The sequence below is a fragment of the Miscanthus floridulus genome, chromosome 8 (genome assembly GCF_019320115.1).
Source record: "Miscanthus floridulus cultivar M001 chromosome 8, ASM1932011v1, whole genome shotgun sequence".
NCBI lineage: Eukaryota > Viridiplantae > Streptophyta > Magnoliopsida > Poales > Poaceae > Miscanthus > Miscanthus floridulus.
In genome coordinates this window covers 210,344,018-210,358,531 of record NC_089587.1, presented here as the reverse complement: position 1 = coordinate 210,358,531, position 14,514 = coordinate 210,344,018, and the positions used below count along the sequence as shown (strand labels likewise).

Sequence of the window (14,514 nt, the reverse complement as noted above, 5' to 3'; positions counted from 1 at the left end):
TAGGACATCATTATTAATCTAGTAAACTAATTATTCTGGAGCTACAAAAATTACAGTGAGTATCTAATATTGCTAGGAGCCTACTGTAAAAATTTTAGATTCAATACTATTACCAATTTATCACAACAATTTCTATAAGTTTATATTTTTACAATATTAAGTAACTCAAATTAATTATATAGCTTCCAAGAACATTATCAAACTATGTGAACAAAATATACTAACAGGTAGATCATGATTTTAGGAGACTAACAAAATTAGCTTCACCATTTTTAGACACCTACACAATTTTATTTTGATTTTACAAATTTATTTCTGAAACTAAATTAGCTAAATGTTTTAGAAAGCCAAAGGGGCCAACGGTCACCTATTCGGCCCAGCGGTGGGCGCGGCATCAGCGAGGCCCACGGCGGGCGAGCTGGTTTGGCCCGTAGGCGCACAGCGCACGCGCGGCCCAGCGGCGCAAGGCTGGCCCTGACAGGGCGCACGCCCGGTGGCCCAGGCAGCAACGCCGCAACAACACGGATAGCCCAAGCAGCTGGCAGGCCGTAGCTCAGCAAGCCGACCCACGGGGAAAACCCAGCGGCGGTGGTACTTTTGTGATGCGGTCCCTGCATGTCTCTTAAATCACTCCGTAGGACATACACACTATTCATTTGAGTCACGTAGTTTACAATAAGAACCTCGTACAATTTTTCTATTCAATCCTTACCCTTCTCCCCTTCCTCAAAACATAGGAGGCACGGGATGGACGCTCTTAGCAGCAGGCGATGGGGGCGGTCATGGAGTCGAAGGAGGCGTTGGAGAGGGACAGCATCGTGGGTCACACGTGCGTGGTGAGGGAAGACAATGCGGGGCAGCGGCGAACCATGGTGCGGCCGGGTGCTGCGGCACAGGCGGTGAGAAACCATGGGACCGGGGCGTGGGCGCGCTCGCGTGCGGAGGAATGAACTGGCGACGGGAGTGGCCGCAGGTGCTGCCGAAAGGTCGCTCAGAGCAACGGGCCGCGGGCGTGATAGCTCGGGCGACTACGGATGATGGCAGAGCACCGGCATGGCCGCGGCGCGTAGACCATGGAGGAGGCACTCGGAAGAGGCAACGCCATGGAGTCAGAGGTCTGGCACAGACGTGAGGCACGCGTGCACGCGCGCACACACGACAGCGACGGGAGGCGCGGCAATGGCGTCCCGGCGTAAGGGTCCAACAGAGAAAGAGAGAGCGGAAAGAACGAGCTGGAGCTGGGACTATGACTCCAGCGCAGAATCAAGGGAGCTTCACGCACTCACGAGGGGAAAGCCGGCGACATCGGCGTGCAGCGGTGCTGGCCGGGCGGCTCTAGGCGACGCGGCGTGAGGCGCGTGGCCACAGCGGGGAGCTACGACAATAGCGCTGGGGCACAGCGTGGCTCGGGCGCTGGGCAATGGAGATTGAGCGGAGTAGCTCGGCTCGGCACAGGGGCAGGCAAAAGTAAGGAGAGGCAACCAAAGACAATCAAGGCCGATAGACAGAGGCAGAGACTAGGAGAGTAAAAGGGAGCAGAGGTGAGGAGGAAAAGGTCTATTGTGGCAGTGAAAGCTCGTCTGTTTGTGCTATAAAGTGCGCTAGCTTGATCTCGACGCGACGCGACTGAGCGGCACACGTGCTGGCACTGCGGACACGTCGGGTGCTCGGCACAAAGGCAGACAACAGCGGCAGGCAAGGCAAGCAACAGAGACAAGCAAGGCAGACAAGGACAAGCAGAGACAGAGGCAAGCAGAAATTGAAAAGGAAGAAAGAAAGCAACGCGATTCGGCCAACTCTCATTAATCCAGGAGCAGCGCGGCAGCAGCAAGGATGACACATGCTCCACACGCTACGGCACGACATAGAGGCAGCGACGAGGCTTGGCGTGCACACATGCGTCCACGAGTGCGTTGTGTACATGCACGGCGTGCGTGTGTGTTGCCGTAATTTTTAACATGCCTAAACCGAATCAATTTCAATAACTACGTATTTCATACACTAGTTCATACGTCATACTGACTCATAGAAACAAAACATCTGGGGACTAATTAATCCGTTGTTCAGTATAATTCACTAAAATTGACACCTTGAAATATAAGTTAAAATTTTAAAATCTGAGAAACTCATTTTGGTAAATCCTGTTAGGTCTAAATCTTGGTGCTAAACGAGCTCGTAACACTAGAGGTGTTACATTCTCTGCTTAGGGGTATCATTGTTATGACCGACGGTCACATTCATCAAAATCTTTATCTCACTCAGTTTCTTATAAATATGTATCTCACTCTTAATGAAGAGTACACATTCATCAACATCTTTATCTCACTCTTAATGAAGAGTAGTTTCTTAATTGATCTTAATTCTTACTCTTAATTCATCTCACAATTCTCCCTCTCAAAATATGACATGAACTATACTGCCATAATTTCGAGAACTATTCAGAAAACAGTAAAAGAGGAGAGACTTATGACTTACTTCATTCACATGATTATGCTATGCAAATAAATTTATTTCTTGATCCGTATATAAGTACACTTTCCTCATTCCACTTCAAGAACTCGTTTCTTGTCCTTTGATTAGTATTGACTATGACGGTACATTTCTATTATGCCATGGTCAATACTAGGATAGCATAACAGCTACCCTAACTTCTCTCGCTATGCGGGATACAAAAACATATGAGTCATCACAAAACTTCTCCCAACATATAGGATTGACTAGCATAAGTATTATGCCAAACTTCTCTCCATGCGGGATAAATCTATATACAAATTACCGTAACAAAAAATTTAGTCATGGTAAGTAAAATATTAACTTATACTCTATTTTTCAATTAAATCTTTCCGTTGATTCTAATTTAATCAAAAAAATTAGTAACTAAAAAAACTGTCCTGAACTAGCTTGACTCAAGCCTTTTCATTCACATACCCTAATATTGCAGCCCATTGACATACAACCGAGTGATCACGTCGGTTAAAAAATAAAAACTTCCAAGATGCTTCTGCATCAATTCTACATCACCGTTGGGCAGAAAATAGAATTAATGCATAAAACTCATAAATTAATTTAAAAGACATATAACTACTCTTCAAAATTAAATTCTCCCGTTGGTTCGAATTTAATTTGAAGATAATCAACATTATTGCTGTGAAACACGATAATAAAATATATTCTATTAGTTCAGAAGTATTCTTGGTCTTTATCCACTCTCTGAAAAATTAACCATGTTGGTGTAAAATTTATCAGAGATTTAAACTTCAACCTTAAACTCATTATAATATTGTTATCATCAACGGTGGTCAGAAAATAACAATACCATAATTTAACATAAACAAATCAGACTACTCCTCTAATTTACATTTTCCCGTTGATTCTAATTTAATTAGAGAATAAACATAATCATAATTTACTGAATAAATATAACTGTTCTTCAATTAAATTCTCCCATTGGTTTGAATTTAATTAAAAGATAATCAACATTAAACTTGGCCAGCGGAGGAACATAAAAAATTATTTATCTACTTTTCAGAAGCATTTCACTATACTCATCTACTCTCTAAAAAATTATCCCGTTGGTTTAAATTTTAACAGAAATTTAACTAGACAAAAAATCATCAAAATTTGCTTTTGAATATGAATAAACATGACTCGGTATGTACTCTTCATTTTGCCTAGCCCGTTGAAACAGTACGCAGCCCAGCAGCGAAACACCGCCCGCGCGCCGCGCTCGCGGCCCAGCGACAGCCCAACACGGCGCGCTCGCCCGCTCCCCCGCGCTCAGGCCGCAACCTGGGCCAGGGCTGAGATTTCCTCAACCCGCCTGGGCTGAAAGCTGATCCAGCGAATACCGACCGTCGATCGCAATCGGACGGTCGTCCATTGTTCTCGGCAGATCAAAAACTCTCCGCGACCGGCTCTCCCCTAAACCCTAATTACATTTGCTCTTCCCATTTCTCTCTCTACGCCGCAGCGCACCAGACACAGGAGCGATAGCGACTCAAGGCTGCCAGAGAAGAGAGTGCGGCGCCACCGTGGGCCCCTCGCCGAAGCGCGTGCTCCCTAGTGGGTGAGCACGCCGCCGTCGAGTGGCCTCGCGTTGGCGCCCTGATCCCGCGCGCCGGTGACCCAGCGTCGAGCGGCGGCTCGTCCCGTTCTGGCCCGCGCGATGACGGGTTTCTTCCCCCCCACCACCCGCCGCGAACGGTGGTGGTGACGGCGGCGAGAAAAACCGGTAGGTTTCTCCCTCCATGTCCCACTTTCTTCTAGGGTTAGGGTTTCGATCCGATTCGAAAAACGAATCCGCTCCTTCTACTTTTTTTCACTTTTCTACCCCGATCTAGATCTAAACCCGGCTCTGGTACCATTGTCAGGATTTGTAGGACCTCTAAGTGCAGATTTAGCGGGTAATGACTTAACTTAGATAAGGACTTGGCGATATACCTCGCCGCATGTAGTGGCGGCCACGGCGCCGCCACGACGTGCCCACTGATATCGGAGTAGAAGTAGCGTCGTAGTGGGGCGTGGTCCAGTAGCGACACCGATAGAGCTTCCCGTTGCTCACAGCACTCTCCTCTTGATCAGACTTGCGGCAGCCGTAAAACTTGTACCTTATGCTTCGCCCCCTACCTTTCTATTTATAGCACTGCACGACGGGTCATCGGCCATGAGAACGGCTCGACGCCCGCGATTAAGCCACGGATCAAGATCAACCTAACAACGGACACCACAACCGCGGCAATGAAATGGGGCATGGCGGGACACGTCACCCACCCGCGCGCCAAAAAGGAGGCAAACGGCGGAGCAGGACGAGCCGATGCGAGACTTCTCGCAGGAACGGAACGACGGGGAGGTTGCGGATGGCGGCGATCGAGGTGCGGCTCGGCGAGCTCTCAGCTGACGTCGTCGTGCTAGCACAGGGTGCTTCTCGCGACTGTCTCGGCCCTGCTCAAGGCCTCGGAGGAGCACGCCGCGCTGCTCAAGGCCGCGGAAGAGCATGCCTAGGCGGAGGCGGCGCGTGAGTCCTGGGCCAGCCCAGGGGCGAGGCCGCGGCGTGGCTCCGGGCGGCGGTCGTGGAGAGCGTCTGAAGCTGTGGCTGATGTCTTGCTTCTTGAAGCCCGTCCTTCCTGTCTGACGGCGTGCATCCAGATCCAGAACAAGCTCAAGCTCCAAGCTCATTACGTGCTTGTGTGAATGCCCACATGGACGACGACCGGTCGAAGGAGGTTGTGATGTGTGGGTCCTCGTGCCATGGTGGCAACAGATTCCAGCTAGACTGCCACGTGAGTAAAACCACCCTGCAAAACCACCTTAGGGGGTTATTTGAACGGTATTGCATAGTTCAAGGTGCACAATACCTGGTTTCGTAGGTTAGGGGGTGAAGTAGACCTCCTTCCAGACTTTTCCCCCATGGCTGCTAGGTATAGAGGTGTTTCGTTCATGGTTTGGGAAAATGCAATTGGTCAGTGGGTTCCTGCTTGAGGTGTCGCCATGGTGTAGAGATTACACTGTGTGGGCACAGTGGCAACCATCTATGCCACCACCTGTGCTTCTAAAGATGGCATCCAGTGGTACTAATCTGCAGCTGTTACCATGTCTATTCATTGTCTGCACTAGAGCCGAAGCAAAGCAATCAAAAATTTTGCTGGTGCTTATGTTTGGCATTTGCTATGTTGAATTGCCTATTGTGCACTCCAATTTTCAGTCATATATATTGGTGTTTGAGGTGCTGCCAGGAAAGCCAGTAGCACTGCCTTTTATCTGTAGAAATGGTGGCAAGTTTCTGTTACAACCATGGCTATCTCAACTTGTCATTGTTAATGCTGAGCATAATCAGTTAGAGCTAAAATCACAAAGGAGGATTGATGGGCAATTAGTACAAATCAGGAACTGGGAAGTGAAGCTAGAAGAGGAAAACAACAAACTGAATATATTCCTACATGGCACAGACATGGATTTTCACCTAAGCAGCAATACTGATGCTCTCAAACTGAACTTGCAGCATCTGAAATTTTCTTGGCCACCACATGCTCTGTCCCAAACCTTGGATATGTCTCTAACTACCACCAGTATATATGGAATACTATTGTTGACAAGTCATCAGAGGAACTCTATAATACTGATGCTGCAATCAAATGCAGATTCTATATACTCTCACAAGGAAGCGAATTGGAAACTGAATTTGTTAGCCGAAAACTTGAGCTGTGTCCAGATTGGCATTATTGTGTTCGTAGCTGGTGACCAGTGCAGAAGTAGTGGAGAAGAGCTGCAGCCAAGACCATTGCCATCTTTCAAGTTCAGTCAGTCCGTTAAAGGAGACTCTGAATTGGTGACCCATGCATCACTAATGGTTTGGTGCTGCCAAAGTGGATTACAATGGATACATAAATGGCCACGATCACCACAAAAATATTTTAAGAACTATCAGCATACTGTTCTACACTTGGGCTGTGAGCAGTTGTTCACGAGAGAAAAATGGAAGAGCTCTGTCGTTGCAAACTATGATTACAAAGAGCTAGTGCAATTGAAACCCCCATGGCTATTATTTGTGTGCGGCAACTGTGTTCACTGTTGTCTTACCAAGAACCTCATCACAGACACAGTTATTTCTAGCATTGCATCGGGACCCCTCCTAGAAGTGGTGAAGTTTAAGTCCAGTAATCTGTTTATCGGCAATACAAAAGCATCAATGGTTCTTTTGGAAAGTGCTAGGCGCAGAATATTGATCATTGGTGAAACTGATATCCTAGTGAAAATCAAGAAGGTACATCTGAATCAAAAGTATTCCTTTGGACAAAGAAGAAAATGTGTGCTATTGAAGCGGCTACTTGGCAGTGAGCAAACAACTCATATACTATGTCAGAGCAATATGTTTCAGTTTCAGAAATTTCTAGTGTGGTTGCAGCAGATATTCAATGGTGCGCTCTGGACTTGCATCATCAAGGTTCAACAGGTGATCTTGTGGGATCCAGGAAATCAGCTTGGGGACAAGCCGAATTTTTAGGGGGGAGAATGTCATATACCTACTGTACTAAACAATGGATCTCATAGAGAGATGTGGGCTGTTCCGTATACCGGGCCAGCTATGGGCCTAAGAAGCAAGCAGATGTATTACAAAAGGAGGAGGGACACGCAACAGAGGGGCGTCGAAGGACCAGACCCTGAACCGGCGACGGCAAGCGCAGGCTTGAGTCGAGGTGAGCGATTGCTCGAGGCTAGCTTCGGCTAGAGTTGTATGTCCTTCCCTTAATCCTTCTTCCTCCTCCCTTGTACTGGTTCCCTTCAATAGAAACTTCTAGAACCTTCCAGAAGCTTGTATTCTGGCTCGTATGCTAGTTCTGTGTGTGCTATTGTTGAGTTGAGGATTAGGATGGTGACAGCCCCGTAGCCCAAGGATGTACAAGAAAGCCCTGGAGGTCGCCAACGACCATGATACCAAGGCTATTGGTGCGAAGATGGATTTCTTGAAGAAGGCTCTTGGATGCTCTGAATCTGAGGTAGGCATTGCAGTATGCAAAATGCCATCCCTTCTGTCTACCTCAGTGGGAAAGCTGGGTCGCATGGTGGAGTTCCGAAAGCTGGATGTCGGGGTGGAAGCTTGTTACATAATCCGCAGGCCGCAACTATTTAACTACAGCCTGGAGAAGCGGCTGATCCCCCGGCATTAAGGTTCTGAAGGCGAAGGGGATTCTGAAAAAAGACGTCGACTTCCACAACGTGGCTTGTGCATCCCATAAGAGATTCGCAGAGAGGTTCCTGGACTCTCACAAGAAGAGTATTCATTGGCTGGAAGAGACTTATGCTGCTGCCTGTGCAGGGCAAGTTCCTCCAGAAATCAAACCATGAGTCTATGACTAGAAATGGAGATGTTGAAGGTTTATTCTACCTCCCTAGTAGACTGCGTTGATACTGTAACATGTTACACCATGCTTGCTTCAATTTGGGTTTCTTAGTCACAAAGTTCTTGGGTCGGCGGGGTCGAGGAATGTGTTATGGTACCTGCGAGGAGTTTTTACAAGGCAGGGTGGAAAATGAACCTGCTTACTTGGATTGGGGTCGAGGTTCCCAGGTCGTGGGTTGATGCCTCGGAACCTGGTTTATGTGACTACTTTCTAGTGATCTGATTACAGACCATGTGTTTAATACCTTCATGTCTTTGAAGCATTTGGATTGGATGGCCTGATTCCGCTCACCCATGTTCATTTCTTCCTGCTCCCAAAACTTTACTGATTTTGCCTGTTCCCTATTTGGATAAAGGGACTTGTTCTCTCAGTCTTGCTGTTGTTCCAACACTATTGTGTATCTGTATGTTAAATTGTTAATCTGTTTTTATGTTACAGTTTCATTATTCCATTGGTGAATCCTGGGATTTATTGAATCTTGGTTTCCAATGAAATGCAAGTGCGCTGAGCGCCCTCAGAAATAGGGGAGGACTGAGCCTAGCTTGGTTTCTGTGGACCGAGGTTGTTTTGCCAGCACGTCTAGGGTTTGATGCTTGGAGCTTCGCCATTCCACCAGGATTTAAACATGGGCAGGAGCTGTATATGTACATGTGAGTACATTCAGTTGTCAAAGTGTGTGCTTGTGCTACTTGAGGTTAGATCTCCAATTTGGTTTAAACATGTGCTTGGACATAAGCATGTTGGCAATTTTCAGCATGTGCTTTGTGTGAGGTGTGCATGTCCTGCCTTCTACTCAGAAAAAAGAAAGAAAGGATCAGAATAGGAAGGAAAAAGTTGGAGGAATTAAGGGCAGGTATTGATCTTTTTTGTGTAATAATTGTGTAAAGGAGTAAGATGTTAGATGACCTGAAAAGAAGTGGTATGATTAGTCATTTTGCACAGAATAGAAACAAGAAAAAACTTTGGCATTGCTTTGCTCCTGTCCATGGCAAAGACCCAATGAAGCTGTTTTAGGCTTCATGTGCTTCCTGCATCTAAGCAGGCAGTTTATCACATTCATCAAGAATTGAGCTGAAGATTAACATGGATCAAAACGAGGTATGTGCCCCTTACCCATTGTACATTATCCTGAAAAAAGGGAGGGAAGATATTAGGCTACAGTTATGGGTATCTGAAAGGAAAGTTTATAATACAATTGGGTTGGACATACAGTTGGTTTGGACCCAACTCCCAAGCTAGTACTTTCAATGTGAAGTGAGTTAAGCTTATGGTGGTTCCTTTCGATAAGGAGCATAAGAAATATTCAATCATTACTCTACTGCAAAATAAGAAAAGGTCAAATGGAAATATGCTTCTTCATCTGTATAGTAGCAACATTGCTGGGGGATCTACCTTTACTTCTGCAGGAGACCCCAATTTACATCTTCCTGATTAGTAAAAGTGAGCAATGACTTGGCACACCTTCCTGTTCCCACAGCATTGTTATTGCATCACTAATCACGATATGTTCTTTGCTTCATTTTGCTTTCTGGTCAGAAGTTTTGATATATTTCTGTTCTCAGGGATTCAGGGGTCTTTGTGTCTGTGGTGAATCTCTACTGGTTAGGTTGGAATATGGCATTGATTACTCACTGAATTTTTCATCAGTTGATCTGTGATCAGACCTACAGCGTGAGGTGTGCTTGGGTCCTAAACCATAGCAGTTTAGCAGATATACGGAATATGACCAATATGTTAGCTCAAGTTGTTATGTACTTGTTTGTTTGCCGTCACATTGTTTTCGTATTGGTACAAGTTGTTGGATCATGCATGTGAACTTTATTTCTGATTTGAATTACAGGGGCTGTTATCTGCGCTGGAATTTGGATGCGAGGGGCCGAGGGGGTACTGAGTACAGACTACTGACTACTGAGCATGATTTGGTACCTCCTCGGCTGTACATATATTTCGCTGTGGAACGGGTGCAAGGTCATCATCTAGTGATCCGTCATTCCTGAACCTGACCCCATCTCTCTTTGGAGGCATGGAGCAGCTCAAATGCAACAGTTCCGTCTGCAAGGTTTAAGAGTCGTATGGTCCCATTAAAGAAGTAGAGTTATTTTAGCGCAGGACTTGCTGCAGCTGTGTCAAAACATCGGAATTCTTACTTCTTAGTGCACCTGTGGTCCTAATCTCTGCTTGATATATGAAGAAAAAAAACACGAGATTTCGAATTGAAGATATGTTGTTGATATTGATACTGCTGTCCCAGCAATGGCAGATACGAACTTTGGATCAAGGCAAGCCTTTTTGACATCTGAATTCTGCGTTTCTTTGCCTCCATTCGTCAGCAGAAACTTGTAGTTGCTCAGTGTTAACCCTGCAGGTCAGAACCGTGCATTCTCCCAATTTGAATAAGGAGCGGATTCAGGCTACAGAAGTTTGGCCGACGTCAACGTGAAACAGAGACAGTTGCTTCACATTTTCTCCGCATCCACTTCCACCACAGCCAATCCCCAGGCCCCAGCGCAGCGCCATCTTATCGTGCTGCCATCAGACTCACACGCACAATCCATCCATTTCTTATCCACCTCATCCCACCTCCGGCCACACGTCTCCGGCCACGCGACGCCCTCGAGCCCCACCGCCGCGCGATCCGGCGGCCACCCGATCCCGTCCGTCCGCTCCCCACCCCCAAACCCCACCTCTGTCCTCTTCCTCTTCCTCTCCCCCCCGGACCTCCCAAGTCCCAAACCAGAGCGAGGCCGCACTACCCCCGAGTCCCCTCCGACCGCACGCTCCGCGACGCGATGGCCGCGCTCCGCCTCGCCTCCTTCACCCTCCGCCCCGCCGCCGCCGCGGCATCCGCCTCCTCCGGCGCGACCCCCGCGCCGCCCCGGTCCGCCTCCTTCGCCCGCGCGGCGCGGGGGCTCCCCTCTCTCCGCCTGGTCCCGCCCCGCCGCCGCGGGGACCTCGTCAAGCCCCGCTCGGCCGGAGCCGCGGCGGAGAGCTATGCGTCCGCGCTGTCGGAGGTGGCCGTCGAGAACGGCACCCTCGAGCAGACGGTCTCCGACCTGGAGAAGCTGGAGAAGATCTTCGCCGACGAGACTGTCGCCGAGTTCTTCGACAACCCCACCGTCCCGCGCGAGGAGAAGACCCAGCTCATCGACGAGATCGCCAAGTCGTACGAGCTGCAGCAGCACGTCGTTAACTTCCTCAACGTCGTCGTCGACAACTTCCGCGCGACGATCGTGCCGCAGATCGTCGTCGAGTTCGAGAACGTCTACAACTCGCTCACGGGCACCGAGGTCGCAACCATCGCCTCCGTCGTGCAGCTCGAGTCGCAGGACCTCGCGCAGATCGCGCAGCACGTCCAGAAGATGACCGGCGCCAAGAACGTCCGCCTAAAGACACAGCTCGACCCGGAGCTCATCGCCGGCTTCACCGTGCAGTACGGCCGCGACGGCTCCAAATTAATCGACATGAGCGTCCGGAAGCAGATCGACGAGATCACGTCCGAGTTCGAGTTGCCCGACGTCCCGCTCGGAGTCTGACCAGCTTGAGGCGTCCATCCTCGCCCTTGAAGCTTAGGTCCTTTCTGCTGCCTCTCTCTCCCTGCCCTCATCTGTATCATTCTCTGATTGAATATTTGAATGAATGATGAATACTGCATACCTGGATTTCAGAGTTCATTCATATTTGAATGAATGGTGAATACACTGCATACCTGGATTCCAGAATCGTATTGTGTGCATGTCTTGGCTTGTTAGCATTGTGCATAATCTGAAGACAAGTGTATAGCTTAGTTTCATGTCATTCGCACGGTTTATAGAGTTTTTTTTTTTTTTGAAGTTGAGACTTCGCTGGAGCGTCCAAGAAAGAAATTAATTGAAATTGGTTTCAAATAGGGAAAGTGGTGGAAATTAGGAAAACGCGACCATAAATTTCATATGAACCGTGTAGGAATTTCATGTAGAGAAACAGTGTCCAATTCTCAATAATCTTTACTGCAGTGCTCCTATGGAACATAGAAATTTTACATGAATCATGTAATCGTGTATGAATTTCACAGGAATCACTTTATTTTTATAGAAAAAATAGGAAATGTAAAAAAAAATCCGTATTCCAAAGGGGGCCTTAAATGGTTGTATTTGATGTAATCCCTGTGATTACACACTTAAGCAGGAAGATGAATGTACACAAATCAAAATGCTCACACAAGTAATCCAATCCATAATCAACCAAAACGCCCAAGACATCCCAGGCTTGCAATCAAAACTGAAAGTGCAATCAAGCCCTAATTGTGAGTTTTGGTGATAATGACCACACAATTAGAGAACTAATGAGGTTTATCGAGATGACAAGCAGGGAATTTATATTCGAGGATGCTATACGAAACGGAGGAGCTCCCAATTACAAATGTAGATGGCTTCAAACTCAAAGGAGGTTTAAATTCTTTTATATTTTGAATTTGAGTATAGAAAAAACCATACTATAAAGGGGGACACAATGCTTAAGCTAATATGTGCTACCAGGTGCTTAAACATACACATGCATCATCAGTTTCACAGCCAAGATAATCTACACTTCACTCTTACCCTTGCTGTTTTGCGTGGTGCGGCACTACCGCACTTAAAGAGAGGCACTACCGCACTTGAGCCGCGGCACTGCCGCGACTTAAGTGACCGTTGGGAGCTGGGGGTATTTATACCCTTCCCCTTCCCCCCTAACGGCTCTCTGCCTCTTCTTCCTCACTTCAGCACGCCCAAAACAGAGCAGAAGCTCTCTCTCTCCCTCCATTGTTGACCTCAAGCCCCCAAGCAAATTCATTGATTTCTCCATCAATCCTTGAGGGAAAAGGGTCCAAAACTCGATTAGAGAGCAGCTCCATTAATCCCCCAACTCTAAAGAGCATTTGGTTCACGTTTTGGCCAGCGGTTGTGTTTGTTACTCTTAGAGCTTGGCTCCTAGTCAGCTAGAGTGTCGCCCGTGGAGCTTGCCAACTTGTGTGGCAGCCTCGGGAGGTTTGTAACCATCTCTTGAAGTTAGTAAACTCACCCCTCATCTCAAGAGTTAAGTCTTTTGACTTGAGAACGATGAAGGGTTGGAAAGCCCCAAGCCTTAGTGGCTAACCTCAATAACGTGAAGGTAGGCAAGCTTTGGTGGCGAGCCAAACCACGGGATAAATCATTGTGTCACTTGTACTTGATTTACATTACTTGCATGACATATTGTGGTTGAGGTGATTTCTAGGGTTTCTAGTTGATCTACTTGTGTGTGGTGTTTCTACCACTTCTAGCTCTTGATCTGTGATTGTCATACCTGTAGTAAGCTAGGAAATTTCTCTGATCTAAGTTTTCGTTCACGAATTTTAAACTATGATTCAAAGTTGTCTGCAGGTGCGGTAGTGCCGTTGTTCTGGTCCGGCAGTGCCGCCCTCTAGAGCGACAGTGCCGCAGGGTGAACTTGATAAAAGTTTAAGTGTTTGTTTTGACAGGCCTATTCACGCCCCCTCTAGGCCAACTAGAGATCCTACAAGTGGTAGCAGAGTGGGTTACCTCATATACACTTCACTGCATGAGGTATGGAGCCCGGAGGAGGAACTAGTGGCGTGAAGCGGGTGGATGTCTACACGGACAGCAGCGAGCTGAGCTCGTCGACAGCAAGCAACACCTTGCTACCACATCTTGAGGCTACCGATGCCAAAGGAGCTCTCAATGAGAATGAGAGAAGAAGGAAAGAAGAAAGAAATCTAAAAAGATAAGCAAGAGAAAATGAGGAGCAGCGGTTAGAGGAGAAGAAGCAAAGGAAAGAAGAAAGAAGGCTCAAGAGAAGCAAGAAGAAAAAGAAGAGAAGCTAAGAAGAAGGAAGAAGAAGAGAAGGCAACAAGTGCATCATCAAGCATATCAAGTAGTTCCGAAGATGGAGATGATGATGAGTCATACCAAGTGTCGAAGCGGAACAAGAAGGAGAAGAAAGGAAAGGGCAAGGCCAACAACAATAAATATGCTGCCGTATCCTTTAACTATTCTTCTATTCCTATGACTAACCATGATCGGAGGTCTTTCATCAATGTGCCCGCGGGCAAGTTACCTCATTTCAATGGGACTAACTTTGCCAAGTGGAAGCACTTGATGAGAGCCTATCTTATAGGTCTTCACCCCGATATTTGAGAGATTATTTGCAATGGATTTGAGCCACCGGTTGATCCCAAGAACCCATCACTAGAAGAGATGAGAATCATTCACCTCGATGGTCAAGCCATAAGTGTGTTGCTTAGTGCCTTGGATGGTGATGAGTACAATAGAGTGATTGGAGTTGATATTGCCAAGCAAATATGTGACACTTTGCACCTAGCACATGAAGGGGTGAGAAAGTGAGAAAGGTAAGAATTAACTTGTTGATGTCAAAACTCAACCGGTTTGTAATCTTGGATGGAGAGAGGCCACAAGAGATGTTTGATAGGTTGATGACAATGGTGGGCAAGATTAGAGGCTATGGTTGTGATGAGCTAGATGATCATAAAGTTGTCAAGATTATGTTGGAGCCTTATTCACCTAGAAATGAGACCGTAGTGACTCTAATTAGAGATAAGAAGAAGTTTGAGTACTTCACACCAAATGATATACTTGGGGGG

At 47.1% G+C, this 14,514-nt stretch overlaps 1 protein-coding gene across 1 annotated transcript; it reads left to right on the top strand.

The window, feature by feature from the left end:
• Window positions 1-10,603: 10,603 nt before the first annotated feature.
• On the top strand, window positions 10,604-11,617 carry LOC136478080 (ATP synthase delta chain, chloroplastic-like). Its single transcript, XM_066476406.1, has one exon. The coding sequence runs from the start codon at window positions 10,688-10,690 to the stop codon at window positions 11,429-11,431; it is 744 nt and encodes a 247-aa protein (XP_066332503.1). The 5' UTR covers window positions 10,604-10,687; the 3' UTR covers window positions 11,432-11,617.
• Window positions 11,618-14,514: the final 2,897 nt, after the last annotated feature.

Bases quoted from the DNA above. Each gene is read 5' to 3' on its own strand.
- LOC136478080 (XM_066476406.1), top strand. From the start codon at position 10,688: ATGGCCGCGCTCCGCCTCGCCTCCTTCACCCTCCGCCCCGCCGCCGCC.